An 18,480-nucleotide genomic window follows, 5' to 3' on the forward strand; every position below is an offset into this window, starting at 1 on the left:
TGTGGTCCTCTCGTGGTGGCCTAATTCTATAGATCAGGAATCCTGACAACCAGGATAACACCATAGACCTTGGATAGTCGGTCAGTCCTGATGCTTAATCTAACGTGAGTAGCTGCATTGTTGATTTTAGTAGTTGGACTTTCATACAGCTGATCGGCAGGGTCCTCAGTATTGGACCTTACTGATCTTCAGTGGATAACCCATTATAAACGCTTCCTTTAGGAGTTCCTAGAGATGTTTTGTAGTGTTCACATGCAATCAACATGGTTTACAAACCACTATTCACACCATGTGAAACAAATCCCTAGCATGCGGTGCAAAGAGGATTACAGAAATCTGCACAAGTGTATTATACATTTACTGTGGCCAATCCACCTGTGTGAATATATCCTTACATTGCACTAGTGTGTATTACAGAGTATTAGTATTATACTAGATTATCTCTGTAGACTACAGAATGGTCGGGGGCTTCTGAAACCAATGTAACAGCTGGCTGTCATGAGATCAGATATAGGTGCACATCCTGGGGGGCAGTGACCCCAAATACAGTCCAGTTGTTTTTACCTAGCAGGGGGGGGGGCTCATCAGTTTGAAGTGTCAGAGTCCTTGTACATGGGCTAAGGTGTAACTGCTTATTGCATCTAGATGGTTTCCAGATTAGTGACATTGCCAAAGATGTAGTTATGTGTCTAATAAGATGTGGAAACTGTCAGTATACAGCTAGAAGAGGATGCACGCTGCGGATTGTGGCCCTCTGGTCATTCTGGATAAGAGCTGTAAGGGTCTATTCACACAGTTTTTTTTTTGGTGTTGATTCTAATGCAGGTTCAGCATCAAAATCAGTGCCAAAAAAACTCAGTGTGAATGGACCCTTAGGGTAAATTCACACCTGGCAGATTTGCAGAAGACCTTTCTGTGACTATCCTATGCATGTGCCTGCCACCAGAACAACCGTATTCAGATTAAGGGTTAGTTCATATGTAAATAACGTGTGGCTTAAGTGAATGGGCTGAAAAAAGCAGTTTTTTTTTGCAAAAAAGAAAAAAAAAAAGCGTTGCTTATTTTTGCAAAAAAAACTGCACGATTTTCACCTCCCATTCACTTCTATTGCTTTCTTCAGGTGGAAAACACCTGAAGAAAGGTCATGTTGCTTCTTCTCCATAGACTAACATTGTATGGAGGAGGATGTGGTTTCCGCTGTCAAAATCCTCCTCCATGTCCCCGTGTGAACTAGCCCTAATGGAACTATGGAGGATCAGTCTCTGACACATATAGTGGAAATCTGCCTTGTGTGGATATAGCTTTATACAAACTCCCCTTATGTAAGACACACTGCACAAGGCAGAGGTGGCGGTGATAACGTGATCAGAGATTACCTATACTCTTAAGACTAAGGGGTTGTCCAGGGGCTGTAATTTTACTTTAGCAGTACACATGATTGATCCGATCCCCTGTCCTCTCCCAGGACGTTACCTTTACTATGGAGACTGGCTTTACTAACCCAGGCCCCATCACATACTCCAGGGGGATCATCCCTGATCACATGAGCCAGGGTTAGATCCCTGGACAACCCCTTTAAGAAAGCTGCTGATCACAAGTGTGCAGCTCCAGACGATGCTTCCTGTTCTATAGCGGTCAATTGGGTTTTGTAGGAAAATAAAAAAAAAAAAAATTGGTTTAAAAAAAAATTAAAACTTCCTTTTCTAAACTTTAGTAAAATAAAGGGTATACAACTTTTTTTGCAGCTTTAGAGCTTTATCCCCATCAGGCTGGTGTCACGCACTTGTTGAGATTCGGTGAGGTAGGATAGTGACTATAGGATGTCAGGATTGAGTAGCTTCATAGGTGACAGTGACCAAAGCCCTCCCTTCCCCACCATAGAGGAGAGGGCGGCAGGGGGTGCAGATCACGGGCACAATGCTAAGGCATTATAGTAAGTCGTGTGAATGAGAATGGCTTCAGACAAGTTATTATCGCTCTGTTTTTCTGCAGAAATAAAACCTTTCTACATTACCTGATAAGAACTGAGCTTTACCTGAATGTAAGTTATCGACGCCGTCGATCAGAACTCACTTTCCTTCATTTGCACTGTTGGTATTTCTCGTTTTTAATTTTTTTTTTTTTGGAAATTAAATCTTTTTGGAAAAGATGTGAAAATCCTCATTTATTTATGGAGATGTAACAGATTCAAAGGCGGTCCTAGTCTTCCTGGTTCACACACTGCAGATCTTGTATGGAAGCCAAAATTGGGATTGTTTGAAGAGGGGAAATCTTAGGATACAACCAATGCAACAAAATCCATCAAACTGGTGCGGTACACAGGGATACAGCATATCCCTGCCTGTTACTACTGGTCTATATACAGTATCAGGCCGGGGTACCCAGGGCGCACCATCGGGGGTCTGCTATATAGAAAGCCAACCTAGTGCTGCAGTGTGATGGACAAGGTTACCAATCCCATGGTAATACCTCTGCTAGAAGCCCAATTTGAGGATCAAGTGAGGGGAATAAAGAGACAGACAAGCACAAGTTTTATATATAGTCATGTTTAAAAGTATTTGATTGTACATATACAAATGGCAAAAAATCAAACAGTACTGTACAGAAATAAGGCCTCATATACTCCATGGTTTTGTTCGTAAGAATCCACACAGTCCAGACACATAAAACAATGTACAAAAGTATAAAGTAACAGACCAATGAGAACACAGCTTTACTGGCAGCAGTGCAGTCACAAGACTGCCCCCTGCAGGCAGTATAGTAAGCCATCATACATGGTTTATGTGCCTGCACACAGCAGATCGGGGCTGCCACTATCTCTGGCTCGTAGTGAGGACAGGCACAGCAATGGCAGCCAATGTGAACACTAAATAAGAAGGGCGCAGAGAGGGAAGTACTTCATTACTGCAGAGAGGTGGCGCCCTCCATCATGACTCCTGCAGAACAATGGGTGACTTGGGGGGTTCAACAAGGACTAAGTTACATGGATGATTTTTGGACATTCAATCCTGCCATCACAAGTCTGTGGCCTCTGCTGGAAACCACAATTGCAATCCAGTTTTCTGGGTCGAATGTCAGGGCCTAGTATACAGGACATGCTGTGAGCAGAGGGTTGTGCAGGGTGAATGTGCTATTAGAAGTCATCCATGTAGCCTGCAGCCTGGCCAGAACCAGTCCAATGTTTCAAGGGGCAGTAAATTTAGTGGGGGATGGGGGACCTTCCATTAATCCACTGTTTACAATGCATACTGTCCGATAATGACCATGAAACAAACTGCATGCAATGTAAATAGTGAAGCTGACAAGCATTGCTGCCACCCCTTAAATAGCTGATCAGTGGGGTTCTGGGAGGTCATGAAAAACTAAACTGGACAACCCCTTTACAATGAACGTCCACCATGTAATTTCAGTTCCTAATATATAACCATGTTTAAGCAGTTTCCTGTACAGAGCTCTAAACCTGACACCGGCAGCCACCACTAGAGGGAGCTCAGCAATTCACTGTGCAGGCAGGATGCCGTAAGCTCATCTATAGAGGTGTGCACAGTGGTCTGTTTAGGTTAGGGCCACACTGACATTGCAATGCATCTCTATGGTGTCACATTGGGACAGACACAAAGTCCAAATGTGCAATACCGTACCATAGATTGCAATAAACGTCTCGTGACAGCAACATGAGATCTGGCTGTGAAAGATGCAGACAAGTCACACGTGTTTTAGTATCACCTAGTGTAATCCATCTGTACAGAAAACCCTCAGGATATATATTAGGAAGTGGAAGGACATTCACTGTATAGCGGTCAGCTTCATGTTTAGCTGGAAGTACATAGAGTGAGAAGGACTATACACAGTAAATACTCCACCGACTCCCCAACCATTCTACATTCCATTATGGAACACTCTCTAAATGAGTCAAGTGACAAATGGGCGGGGTCAGCGATCAGATAAAGGGGGTAAGACACACGAGGAACTTTTATACCGCTCCGATTCTATCACTGTGATAGAACAGCATGAACATCAATCCACGAGACACTGTAACAAGCCATCAGCTGTGAAATAACACTGCTCTGCCCCAAATTAGCAGCAAGAATTGTGGATTGTTTTTTCATAGAAAAATAAAACCTTGTAAATAAGGACTCTATAGATATAGGACCTCATCTATACCCTACTATTAAAAAAGGACATCATGACACTGCCTATTATGTTCAAGTATTTACAAGGTGCCTTAAAGGGATTGGGCCACCACATACAATCGGTGAGGGGTCTGACTAAGGGGGTCCCCCAGTCTATCAGGGAACAGAAAGCCCCTTCAGTCACATCTATGGGGCTGTTAGATTGCAGACCCGAAGTAGTGAATAGAATACAAGTCACATATAGGGAGCATATAACACTGATCTTATATTGGGGGGCCATCAATACCCGATTCTGAATACCCCTTTAAAGAGTGCAGCTGCCAATTATTAGGGCACATGATCGATATCTTAACATAACAGACTGTCCTGCTACCGATGCCTTAAGCAAAAAATTCATTATGCACCATGAAGTATTAATCTCAATGTAAAACGTCGTCCTTCCAGATCAGGACGTGTCGCAGTATCGAAATAAGTCGCCTGCAACCACAAGGAACAAAAAATATGGCTGCTCCAATGCAGATCTATCCTAGTACCGGTGTCCCTTTAAGTATCAAGACTGGAGGAGCGGACATGATAAAAAAATAAAACCATTAAAACTTGGCTGAGGCGCTGTACGAGGTGCAGACACTGGGCTGTGCAGTCCTGGGGTTGGAATGAAATGTATTGGAAGAGCGGAATTATAAAAAAATAATTTTACAGCTCCGGAATTAAATACAAGGTTCTGCTAAAAACAGTTTATCTAAAATATATAAAAAGGCATTGTCTCAATTAAAATCATTGTGCAAATTAGCAATAGCTTGGCGCATGAGCTCACGTCCATGACATGCAGAGCACGTGGCGCTCATGGCGGTGGAGGGGGCTGACCAAGTGGGGGCGCTCACACCGCAGTCTTCCCCTTAATGTCCAGTTTACTGATAGACTCCGGTTGTTGCTTCATGTGCTCTTCTGTGAAGGTGATGTAGGAATACACCAGACTGCCGGCAATACTACAGGAAGGAAGAGGGGATTATAGGAGGAGGAGAATCAGAAAAACATAATAAAAACCTCAATATGGCTCTTGCGAATTGCAATATGTGACCTATAAAGCGCAGTCACTAGTCAATGTACAGAACGGCGAGAGGACGCAGTACTGATCTGTCACTCGGGCTCTAAACAGCTGATCGGTGTGGGGGTCCAGGTTTAGTCTGGATACCCTTTTAATAAAAGTTTTCCTTTTAGGCCTGGTTCACATCTGCACGTGGGTTTCCGTTCAGGGGTTCTGCTTGGGGGACCCCCCCCGATCAAAAACCTAATCTGCATTAAGCAAAGAACACCTTAGAAAACCCACAGACCCCATAGACTAAGGGGGGGGGGGGGGGGTCTGTGTGGTTCCACATGAGAAATGCGGAGAGAAAAGTGCTGCTTTCAGGAATTTTCTCTCCAAATCTGTCATGCAGAGAGGGGAACAGAATGACCCAAACACAGCTGTGAACCCGGGCCTTAGAGACAGTCTTCCAAAATGTGGCATCAGTGGCCCATTCAGCTATAGCCCTAGCAAAACATTGAAAGTGGAGCCTGTAGGAATTCAGACAGGGCAGGTTCACATTTGCGCCTGGTCTCCGCTTTAGGCAATCCAGCCGGTTTCAGTCTTCTGCCCGAGAAACTGGACAGGAGACTGAAACCCGACAGCTTTCAAACCCATTCACTTGAATGAGTTTGCCAAGTGTCCACCCGTGAGCGTCTTCTGCCTCTCCACTGCAAAACTGGACACAAAGTCACCCTCTGTCTGATTGGTGGGGTCCAAGCCTCAGGACCCCCACTGATTATCAGGACAGCCATCCTTATTAATTGGGTTATACAAGTCAGTCCCATTCTCAGATTTGCAGAGCGCAGAAGGGGGTGCAGCAGTCACATGACCAACCCTACGTACAAGCAGCAGTAGGGAGCAGCGACTCATGTAACGTCAAGGAATCAGCAGGTGAGGCTCAGGAACAAGACGTCTGTCCCTGCCCTGCAAATTAGTAAGAATGGAGAATGCAGAGTCTTTATTCTCCCTTCATAATCCCTATAAATTGTAGCAAGACCTGAATTCGCCAAGCAAAAGTCTGAGCCCTTACCTGATATTTAACCCCAGGAAGTTTGTCCAGGAGAAGATGTAATCCCCGCCGAAAAACATTCCAATGTAGGTTATTAAGATATTCTGGAAAGAAAAAGAAAAGCGACATGAAATATATCAATCAGATAGCTCTGCATGTAAGTGCTACAGAGACCTGGACCAGCTCTAAAGCCCAAAAGGCAAAAACCTGACATACCTTGATGCATCCGACTATGGTGGTCGTCAGGGCAGAATTATAATGGGTACATAGGACCGTGGAATACATGAGGATGAAACTGGAAAATAAGAATTAGATTGTTAGCATAGAAACCAGCTCCAGCCTGCGCAGGCACCAGAAAAATGGAACGTTGTGCGTAGCTGTAGTGCCCATAAACAGCCAGCAGATGGGGCTGTGGAGACTGCTTTGATGCACTGTCACCAAATTGCTCCCCGCTGATATACAGAATTCTGTGTCGTCCCCCCCCCCCCCCAATAGCCTCAATATTAACCCCTCTCTCACTACAACTCACTTGGCGAAGGCTCCGCTAGAGAAATTGCTGCAATACATTTGATATTGTGGATATTCCGTCTGAAAACAAGTTCCACGCGTCTAAATGCGGTTGTTCAGCGAGCACATTGATCCGCAAACCCCATTCACATGAGAATGACATTTTCTCTTCATGGTCTTCTATCCCCATGTACATATCCACTATACTATAACCCCAATGTATTACCCTTCCTGTCAATGACACATTTATAAGACTAATGGACGTACCCCATTACACAGGAGAGCGAGAACTGCAAGACAAAGAAGGGATCGCTCCAGTCTTCATACTCCACCGCCTGCAAGAACATAGACAGACATCAGGACAGGATTACAGAACGTAGCACAGGACTCGTCAGGTTACACCTCACGGTAAGTCACGTCAGGATTTTCTAGTTTGGATTGTCACTATTGCAATGATACCAATGGTCTGTGAATTAACTTTTTACACCAAAAGAAAGCTCTTTGTAGGGCTGCATTCATATACACTGTGTTTAAGAGAATCCTATTGAACAGGTGATTTGCTTCTATAATACATGGTAATACTTCTGTACAGCAGTGTATTATACCAGTCAGCCTTACATACATATATGGTAGACCCGGAGGACATCAGGCCCCCAGCTGGCATTGCAACCCATCAGCATGACACAATGGCATTTCAGGGGTGCAGTGCGGTGATCTAGGGAGTCGCTTAGGCACTAGCGCAGCCAGTCCCTTTAAGGACCTACTGACCGTCAGTAAAAGGGCTTTTCCATGACTTGCATAAGGATGTCCTATACTCAGGATAGGTCATTAGTGTGTGATTGTTTGGGAAGGGGGGTCTGAAATATGGAACCTCGCTGATCAGCTGTCTGAAGAGACCTCTTCCCTGCACCAATGACACCATCGTCATCTGTCATGTGGTGCAACAGCAGGTCACTCCGTTCAAGTAAATAGGACTGAGCTGCAATACCAAGCACGGCCATTATGATCGGTATGGTGCTGTGCTTGGTATTCTGTGAACCACTGCGGCCTCTTCAACCAGCTGATCAGTGGGGGTCTCATGTCAGACCCCCACCAATCACATATTAATGACCCACACTAAGGATAGGTGATCAATATGAAAGTCCTGGAAAATCCTTTTAATCCAACGAGCACAGGCATTCAGTAGCATTAGACTACGGCCATTACAACTCACAGCTATATGGTCATTTGCTCAGACTTCTGCTTCCGGCTTACATGACAGTGACACCCATCGTGCTTCTACTTCACAGCAATTACCCCGCCTGGAGATCCCAATCTATTCCATGTACAAATACAATATAAATCATCCGCTGACAGGCGCAGCGCTCATTGCTTTCAGGAGCAGACCATACAGAGAGGCTGAACCGTTTAGGATTTTTTTTTTTTTTTTTCCTTCCCTTTCACAGACAGACAGACGTCCTTTGTTTGGGGGCCTGTGCCGTCCCCACTAGCAGCACATACACAGCGACTGTATACCGCACATACACCGCACCCCCTGACCCTAACACAAAGTCACCATTATCCTGTAACTACACTGAGACAAACAGGAGCACCAGAGCTCTAACTAGTGACCGCCAAACCAAGTTGTATGCTGCTACTATTTTTTTGGGATTTATTAGACCGAGGCTTCACTAAGAAGGACACGTGCCCATCCCTTGTATAGCGCTAATGGCGACTGCTTATTACGATAGAACAACCAATGATTTGTATGGTGGGAAAAACAGCAAAGAGACTCATCATGGGTTCCTGCAGAGGGATCTGAAAACAGATTTACAATTACAGGACGGCAATAAGATTGGGTTAATGTCGTTGCCGCTTGTCTTACCTTTTGGATGTCTCCAGTCACATAGGCGATGACCAGCGTCGGTACAATCATGAATAACGCGTTGTAGTAAAGCAACCCGTACTTCCCAAGTTCCTGAAATATCAAAATACATCAACATTTATTGGGTATAACAATGTTTGGACAAAATGATCCTTCTCTTCAGATATAGGCTGTGGGCTCAGCTACAAGTATATAGTGCTTACACACCTGCCCAATGACATGCACTACAAGGGCTAACACGGCTGCGATTCCTGACTCCGTCTACAAAGGGAAGTATCACCGCCATGAAATGTCTCTAGGCTACATGCAAAGAGCCCAAGAAATGTAATGGTCCCCTCTCCTCCCCCAGCAGATGCAGATATAAAAATTGCACAGAATCTGAATCTGCTCAGTGATCAGTGGCCATTGCTGTCCTGGGATACCCTTAGGTGTGCCCTTATGTTCTGCACTTTAGTTATGGTTTAGTATTGCTGTCGTGAGATAGATACAAGGCTGCAAAGCTAAAGAGCAAAACATAAGGGCACACCTAAGGGTATCCCAGGACAGCAATGGCCACTGATCACTGAGCTCTGATCCATGAATGTAACTGAGGCAGCCAGATTCATTGGAGTTCCTTAGAATATCACTATAACTATTCCAGCCACTTACCTTGGAGTCCAACTTTTGTTTTACATAAGCACCATTGGCAGCTGTTAAGACATCATTGACCAGGATGAATATGTAACCTTCAAGGTCAAATGCCAAATCAGAACTATAGAGAGAAAAATAAATAAATAAATAAAATAAATGTAAAAATCATATAAAACAATAAATAGCAACAACATTAAAAAAATTTAATAATTAAAATATACACATATATATAATATTGTAGTAATATTCAAGGGATCCCATCAGACAGAAAATTTTTTGTAGGTACCACATCAGAATAGCCTTAAGAAAGGCTATTCTCCTGCCTTTCATCGTCTTTGCTGCGCCGCCGTTCGCCTACAATCCCGGTTCTTGTCGGTATGTATATGAGCTCTCTTGCAGCACTGGGGGCGTCCCCAATGCTGCGAGAGAACTCTCTCCAGCGCTGCCTCCTCTTCTTCAGCAGCATCATCATCTTCAGCTTCTTCTTCCGGCGATGGTTTGTAACTTCTAAGGCCTCGGGCCTTGAGCAGAGCATGCCCACAGGCCACGAGAAAATGGCCGCTTACACAGTATTGTAAGTGGCCATTTTTGTAAAAACAAATAAACACACTAATATATATATATATATATATATATATATATATATATATATATATATATATATATATATATATATATATATATACACACACACACACACATATATAATGATATGTAACCGCATTGTGCACTAAAATAGTTTAGCTGCTAAAATAATTTACCTGGCAGCTATGAATGCCCCGATTATCATGGCAAAAACCGTCATCTGGATGCTACGAGAGAACTTTTTCCTGTAGAAATAAGCGTACAGTCACAAAGAGGCCAAAATATTTTTGTTCATTAACTTTATGCTCAGAGTCAGGGCGGGTTCACACCTGCGCCTGGTCTCCGCTTTGTGGGTTTCAGTCTTCTGCCCAAGAAACTGGACAGGAGACGGAAACCCGGCGGTCAGTTGTCAAACCCATTCACTTGAATGGATTTGCAAAGTGACTGCCCATGAGCATCTTCTGGTCTCCGCGGCGAAACTGTTTTGTTTTTTGTTTTTTAAATCAGACACAAAGTCCTGCATGTCCAACTTTGTGTCCGGTTAAAAAAAAAAAAATAAATACAGTTTTGCTGCAGAAAAGCACAAGACGCTCACGGCAGCCACTTTGCAAACTCATTCAAGTGAATAGGTTTGAAAACTGACTGCTGGGTTTCAGTCTCCTGTCCAGAAGATGGAAACCCGCAAAGTGGAGACCAGGCGCAGGTGTGAACCTGCCCTTAGTGTCACTAGAAATACAATATAATGTGTCTCCTATGAGATTAAATAGGATAACACACAGTTGTGCCTAACAAATTGACTGTCCACATCCCAAAATGACTGGTGTGTTCTATAGAATCTATGACAACTGATAATTACACACATATACCACAAGAGGCACTGTTCTCAGAGCGGTATGGTCACATGTCTGACCGCAGGATCGGCCTAAACCAATATCCGCTTCCAAGGGCAATTAGGAGACTAAGAAATATTGCACCAGCTATCTTACACAGGTCCTCTCTCATATATATATATATATATATATATATATATATATATATATATATATATATATATATATATATATATATATATATATATATATATATATATATATATATATATATATATATATATATATATGTCCCATTCTTGGCTGCACTCACTTGAGTAAGAATCCTTCCGCCATCATTGTAAACAAGATTGAAAAGCGTCGGAGAACGGTGAACATGGGGAGACTGCAAAGAAAAGAAATTTTTATGCATTTATAGCTCGGTATGAAACTGCAAAAAATCAAAACATTTATAACCATTCAGGAATTTGAGAAAGCTGGGTAATCCTAGAGCTCAGTAATAAATATCACTCTATAAACGTGTCAGCTCAGATACCATGGCAGTACGAGAATATACAATTCCCGGAAAACCTTTACCGCGTCCGCTTAACATTGTCTAATGACAAGCACATGTCCATAAATATAGAAGACACATGAGGCTGCCGCAGCGGACGGCTTATATTACACCGCCATAACCCTCACGCTGATATATCTCACAAGTGGGAGCCGTAAACAGACCTCCGCTATTACACACAGTCATGGACCGTACCAGGCGATTATTTCTATGGAATACCGGTCTATGCATAGTATGCCCAAGAATGTGTCAATAAAGCTGGTTACGATAAAAGTGAACAAGCCGTAGACCAATCAGAACTCATGTTTCGTTTCTGAACTGCACTTAAGAAAATGAAAGCTGAAATCTGATTTGAGATTGGTTGCTATGGACAACAAGGCCAATGAAGGCCTATATGTACAGGGCATTTCCTATGAACACTTCAATAAACTTTATTGACTTTGTGGATTGGGGATGAGTATCTGTAATGGCAAAAGAACTTTAACAGAGTAGGAAATAGGTGTCAGATGGGACAGTCGGGACCCCCTGCGATCAGGAGACTGAGGGGGTACAGAAGTTCCCCTGAAAGGAGACCCAGTGCGTTTGCTGGACCGGTGTTTTCACTTCAGAGATTGAGACCCCAGAAGCCCCACAGAAGTGAATAGAGGATTGGTCTGGAAAACAGACCGAGGCCTCACCGACAAGACTCCTGGGCTCCCATCTCCTCATCACTGTGGGTCTCCTGGGTCAGATCCCTCGTGATGTGACACTTATCTCCCCCCTCCCCCATTCTGTAGTGTCTGTAATGGCAAAACTCCTTTAAAGTGGTTGTTCAAGTCTTCTAAAACATGGCCGCTTTCTTCTTTTCAGGAAGAGACATCATGTCTGTTGATCATATGACCATGCTGCAACTCCGTCCCCTTCATTTTAATGGGATGGACATGTGGCATTGCCATGCGACCACCAGACAAGAAAGCAGCCATGTTTTTGACTTCTGCTTAACCCCTTTAAGTAATGATTATTAAAAGGGAAATTTGTAAATACACGTTAGAAAATAGTATGAATAACTAAAATATAGGAATCAAAACTCCCTTTAATTTTACCCTAGTCTTAAAGGTGGTCCTAAGACAAGAAGCCTTAAGTTGAACAACTCTCTAGACATAAACTAGTGACCCCAGGACTTAAAGGTCTAGTGAGGTTAGTAGGATCCTACACATGGCGCCCCCTAGTGATAACAGCAGAGGGTTTCAATTTTTTCCGCTATATTTGGAAAACGCTCCGCTGCGCACAAACTGCTGGTTTCTCGAGAGGGGTCACGCTCTAAACCTTAATAAAGCTAATCCGGCGCCAGCCACATTTCAGGGACGGTGTAGGGTATCGCTCTTACTTTAGCTTCTTTGTGCTGAACAATCCTGTTATTTGATTTCCAAAATACAAGAGAGGTAGCGGAAAAGTCTGGAATAAAAGAGAAGATTGATTATATAGAGGACAGTGACATCACGGAGGAAAAAATATTTAAAAAAATTTTTCCCTTCTGATATTATCAAAAGTCTGAAGAATTTCTTTCTGGCCCGACTGGTTTCAATAGGTGCGGCCGGATCATTGTGATAATGCGCGGTAAATGTACGTATATAGGTTATACTAGGTCATACTAGGTCAGTGTCCAATTGTCTCTTTTTTTGACAGACATGAATGGTCAAGAAAAGTAAAGAACCCCCCCCCCCCCCCCCCCCCCATCTCCATAAGACACTTATGACCCATTTATCTGTAGCGCCGGTCTCCAATCAGTAAGCCTTCAGCTGAGATGAAACTACAACTCCCAGCCTACCATGAGAACTACGCAAATGGGGAAAACCGGACCTTGGTCGGCACCTCCTTGGATTAGGAAGGAACAAGTCTTCGTAATAAATGTTAGAGACGTCATAGCCGGTGATGGATAATGAATACCGCCATTGTCATGGGGCCGTGTTCCATTTGCACAGCTATAATCAACATTGTTGTGCAGTAACTGCAGGAGGTGCCGTACGCCATTACATTTTTATATATCCCCAGCAGACAATGGCCGTCCTGTTATGTACACAAGGGTGCGAATCTTGGCTACAAAAGCAGGAATCTTATAAAGCCCTGAATTCATGGCAGTCCAATATAAATATGAAGTGCCTACCTGTCTGCAAGACGTAAGGTGGAAAGTGAATGATTAACTTAAAGGAGACCTCAAGCGTATGGGACTAAAGTCAATGGAAAGCCCCAGAAGAGGTACAGGAGACCCCAAGAGTCATTGACCTGGAGGATTGCACCTCCTTCGTCCTAGTGATTTATTGAAGGGATATTCCAATAAGTGGTTACAGGGACCCCAGTGATCACATGAACCAGGGGGCTTGCCCATAGCTGCTTTCCTCCAAAAACCGTAGCACACCTGTCCACAGATCTAAAGTGAATGGGGCTGAACAGCAACACCTCACACAACCTGTGTACAGGTATGGCACTATTTCAGGAAGAAAGCAGACATTTTGCTACCACAGTACACCCCCCCTCCCCTTTAAGGGGCAACAGATTTAACCCACAGGATAGGATTAGAACTGAATAGTTGGGAATGTGGAAGCAGAGGGCATGTGCAATGGCTGCTTCATTCATAGGGTGGTGTGGGGGAGATAATCAGGACCCCGACCCTCATGACCGGTGGAGGTCAGCAGTCAGGCCCATTTCAAGAGACACTGATCCCCCTCCCCAATCTCATGGATATGGGATAAATTTAATCCGCTGTATAAACTCTTGACGTCAGCCTATATAACAGGGCAGAGGTGTTTCCTATTACTAGATGTGGCCTTGAGGAAACTTGTAATTGCTTCATGATGTTATTAAAGCACGCTGTGCCCCCCCTATTTACATCCGCTGTGCCCCCTTATTTACATCCGCACTGAACCCTGCCCCCTCCCCTTGTGAAGACAGGGTGTCTGATAAGAATAGGAGAACACAGCACCACTTATCATGATGATTACTTTATCTGCATTTACTATGTAGATTAGTGTGCGCTATTACTATGTGCTATTATTCCCTGTTATCAGCCACCAGCTGGACAATGGCTCACAATAGTGTGGAGAACTCCCGGCCCCCAAGATCTTGTCAAATAATTCCAATGCGGAGACAGTTTCCATGCAAGCACAGCTGGCATCGGCCGCTCCCCTTATAACGCTGCCGCACTATTATAAGCCGTCAACCTTTGGTTTCATTGGCTCCTTTAAGGGGAGTGTGGCAACCAAACAGCAAACCCTTCCAGTAGCACCCTCGTAAAAAAAATAAAGTTCCCTGCGGCTGCTGGAGGAGAACTATTAGTCAGGATTACCTTCCGAGGTATGTGCCTGTCGAAATCTGGGAAGTGCACCACCCTCAGAGCCTTTCCCACCCAGAGCACGACCACTGTCGCCAGCATCTGCAAGGAACAAGAACGCTCAGTGTTAGCAGCAGCGACGTCACGACCAAGAAACACAACCCAAGGCTTCTTTACTGACCTGGCCAAGTCCAACACACAGCGAGGAGGGAAACCTGCAAGACAGAACAGAGCGCCATTATTCCCTGCTGGGATCACTCGGCGCAGCGCGCGCACGGCACTGCTACATCACATCTGCTTTATACTCAGATAATTATGGCTGTAACATGAGTGTGCAAGTCTGCAGGGTCAGGAATGTGCGCACCAGATCAGATGCTATTTGAGGTAAGGCCGTTGTGAAGACTCCGCAGTAAATAGAAAGCATGGCGACAACTTTATTCCGGCAGACTGATATTGGGAAAGTTGGGTGACCAGCAATAGAACCATCATTGCAGATTACAATGCGAGTCACAACCCAACTTTCCTTGTGCGTAGAGAAGTTACATAATACAGCGTATTAACCATTCAGGAGTCTGGAAAAGCTGGGTGACCACTTCAAATTTAGAGGGAAAGTTGCTTCAAACTTTAACATCCCAATAAAACAGATTTCGCGTCACCACAAATGACAACCTGACCCTCCAGCACGGAAAACTTAATTTGGATCGCCTGACTGATGACCAACATGGAGGCCATATTACTCTAATGTGAATTCAGACAGACAAACCAGAAAAAAAAAAAAAAAAGGTAACCCGTAAAATACAGCACAAAACCAGAGACGTGGCTCAAAGCCGAGGAATAAAATGTCTCAAGGTCCATGCAAGCAAAATGAAATTAGAATTTGGGGAGGACGCGGTACATTGTGTTCATGACAAGACCCCTGCGCTGTACGGAAACAGACACATCGCCCAGCCAGGCCCCAGGCAAGCGCCAGTCGCCCTGTAATAATATTCCCAGAGCCTGGTGGGTTTTACTAGATTGAAACCACATGGACCAAAGCACAGGACTGATTGACACAAAGTAACAAACCCCCAGCAGTAAAATCTAGTTTTCTGAAATTCCAAAGTTCCTAACAAGTCAGTAGTAAAAAATTCCATGAAAAGATGTTCTTCGGTTCTACAAAGTGGTGACCAATAAAGAACTGGGTGAAGCAACATCGTCCGCCATATTGGTTGTCATCCTGCACCACATTAACCACGTGCAATTTGTATCGTGTGACTTGGATCGAGTTGTACAAATTTCCTTTCTGGCTCAGCCTTTGAGGCCACAGTATAGGCCCATGCTATGGAGTATCCAGCAGAGCGCCCCCTTCCTGTAGATACCCAGAAATTAAAATGGGATCAAAATAACAGTCACCCAAAATACTGCAGCCGCCGCACTACTCAGTCCATGTGCCACAACGACTACTCATCCACCAAGCATATGGCCGCATGTTGTGTAGCTGAACTTACATCGGGGGCCCAAAAGCAAAACATGCCCTTACCCCACTGCAGCGATTACCATTCAGCCAAAATCCAAAGGTATATTCATAGAGTTATAAAGCCAAGACCACTAATAGAAACCAAACGAGACGCGCCATTGCATCATCACAGGAGACTTGGCCTCAAAAACTGGGACTTTGGGAGTGACTAGTAGCCACAGCAATATGCAGGCACCTTATAGACACACAACAAGTCACAGGCAATGTCTGCTACACAACACGGCCAGCTGTTCTGCAACCAACCTGCGGCAATCACACTCCAATTGTGCAAAAGTTGTTTGGTACATCATTGCAAGCACATGACGGGGTTAATAGCACTAGCCAGGGGTATTCTAATCCTCTAGGACAATGCTAATTATAGCAGAAAATACGGAGTTAATCCAGGGCCAACGGTGACAGTGACACATTGTAACGGAGTAGAACAAACAGGAAATTCTGATCAATTATTATTGGCTTGTAAGTGACAAGTACAACAACGTGTAATAACTGATGGACGAGGCCGCCAATAACAGTAAAGAGCTACATGCTGGCGACTAATGGAACGCACAACGGAACGCCAGCGAGGATACAGGCGCCAAACAGCAATGGATCCGGGGTGAAGCATATACCACACTGCTGGACATTATAGTGCAGGATACGGTATATATTACACAGCTGAGTACTGTAGTGCAGGATACAGTATATATTACACTGCTGGACATTATAGTGCAGGATACGGTATATATTACACTGCTAGGTATTGCAGTGCTGGATACAGTATATATTATAGGTGTATATAGCAGCACTGGGTACTGTAGAGCAGGAAATGGTATATATTACACTGCTAGGTATTATAGTGCAGGACACAGTATATATTACAGGTGTATATATTACACTGCTGGTTAGTGCAGTGCAGGACGGTGTATATATTACACTGCTGGTTAGTGCAGTGCAGGACGGTGTATATATTACACTGCTGGTTAGTGCAGTGCAGGACGGTGTATATATTACACTGCTGGTTAGTGCAGTGCAGGACGGTGTATATATTACACTGCTGGTTAGTGCAGTGCAGGACGGTGTATATATTACACTGCTGGTTAGTGCAGTGCAGGACGGTGTATATATTACACTGCTGGTTAGTGCAGTGCAGGACGGTGTATATATTACACTGCTGGTTAGTGCAGTGCAGGACGGTGTATATATTACACTGCTGGTTAGTGCAGTGCAGGACGGTGTATATATTACACTGCTGGTTAGTGCAGTGCAGGACGGTGTATATATTACACTGCTGGTTAGTGCAGTGCAGGACGGTGTATATATTACACTGCTGGTTAGTGCAGTGCAGGACGGTGTATATATTACACTGCTGGTTAGTGCAGTGCAGGACGGTGTATATATTACACTGCTGGTTAGTGCAGTGCAGGACGGTGTATATATTACACTGCTGGTTAGTGCAGTGCAGGACGGTGTATATATTACACTGCTGGTTAGTGCAGTGCAGGACGGTGTATATATTACACTGCTGGTTAGTGCAGTGCAGGACGGTGTATATATTACACTGCTGGTTAGTGCAGTGCAGGACGGTGTATATATTACACTGCTGGTTAGTGCAGTGCAGGACACAGTATATATTACACTGCTGGTTAGTGCAGTGCAGGACACAGTATATATTACACTGCTGGTTAGTGCAGTGCAGGACACAGTATATATTACACTGCTGGTTAGTGCAGTGCAGGACACAGTATATATTACACTGCTGGTTAGTGTAGTGCAGGACACAGTATATATTACACTGCTGGGTACTGTAGTGCAGGATACAGTATATATTACAGGTGTATATATCAGCGCTGGGTCTTGCAGTGCAGGATACAATTATCTACCACACTGCTGGATACACTGTATCTCCATCCCTCATCCCCAGCAGCCTCCTCCTCCCCTCCCTCCACCCCACACACTGGACTCTGTCCCCGGAGCCTCCATACCTGCGGCCGCTCAGCACATTCTTGTTCACCACGACGATGAGGAAGGAGCTGACACCATAGAAGCCGGCGGCCAGCAGCTTGATCAGCACGGTCATCGTTTCGGCCGCCATCCCCAAACCCTCCTCATCCCCGTGTGCGGGGGGCCCCGGGGAGGCCGCTCCTTTAACCCCGGCATGCTGACGTCTGCTTACTTCCGCCATGGTTCACAAGGAGGCGTGGCGAGGACTTTGGACCAATAGCGTGGGCAGGATGAGTCGGGGGTGGGCGTGGTTAGAACGCTAGACATCCAAACTAGAGCAGCAGCGGAGGGGGAGTGTCCTGATTTGAATATGGGAGTGGCGTGTTGGGTCAACTAGTAGAGTGGGCGGGTTTATAGTAGATTCTGGGCGGAGTGGATAAATTGTCACCGCCCAGCAGTGTCGCTGCCAGGAGATTCCTTTCTACCTGTAGGGGTGGAGCTTGTGTAAGACGTGACTGTGCCAGAGGGGGCGCTGTCAGTGCAGGGACTATAAGATGTGA

At 44.6% G+C, this 18,480-nt stretch overlaps 1 protein-coding gene across 1 annotated transcript; it reads right to left on the bottom strand.

The window, feature by feature from the left end:
* Positions 1 to 2,530: 2,530 nt before the first annotated feature.
* On the bottom strand, positions 2,531 to 18,161 carry SLC35D1 (solute carrier family 35 member D1). Its single transcript, XM_075286410.1, has 12 exons — positions 17,962 to 18,161; positions 14,666 to 14,699; positions 14,500 to 14,586; positions 12,544 to 12,611; positions 10,938 to 11,009; positions 9,971 to 10,039; positions 9,228 to 9,330; positions 8,580 to 8,672; positions 6,983 to 7,050; positions 6,425 to 6,503; positions 6,230 to 6,312; positions 2,531 to 5,119 (listed from the first exon to the last, which is right to left on the bottom strand). The coding sequence occupies exons 1-12, from the start codon at positions 18,159 to 18,161 to the stop codon at positions 5,011 to 5,013; spliced, it is 1,065 nt and encodes a 354-aa protein (XP_075142511.1). The 3' UTR covers positions 2,531 to 5,010.
* Between the last annotated feature and the right edge of the window lie 319 nt (positions 18,162 to 18,480).

This window comes from Leptodactylus fuscus, chromosome 9 (genome assembly GCF_031893055.1).
Source record: "Leptodactylus fuscus isolate aLepFus1 chromosome 9, aLepFus1.hap2, whole genome shotgun sequence".
NCBI classification, from domain to species: domain Eukaryota; kingdom Metazoa; phylum Chordata; class Amphibia; order Anura; family Leptodactylidae; genus Leptodactylus; species Leptodactylus fuscus.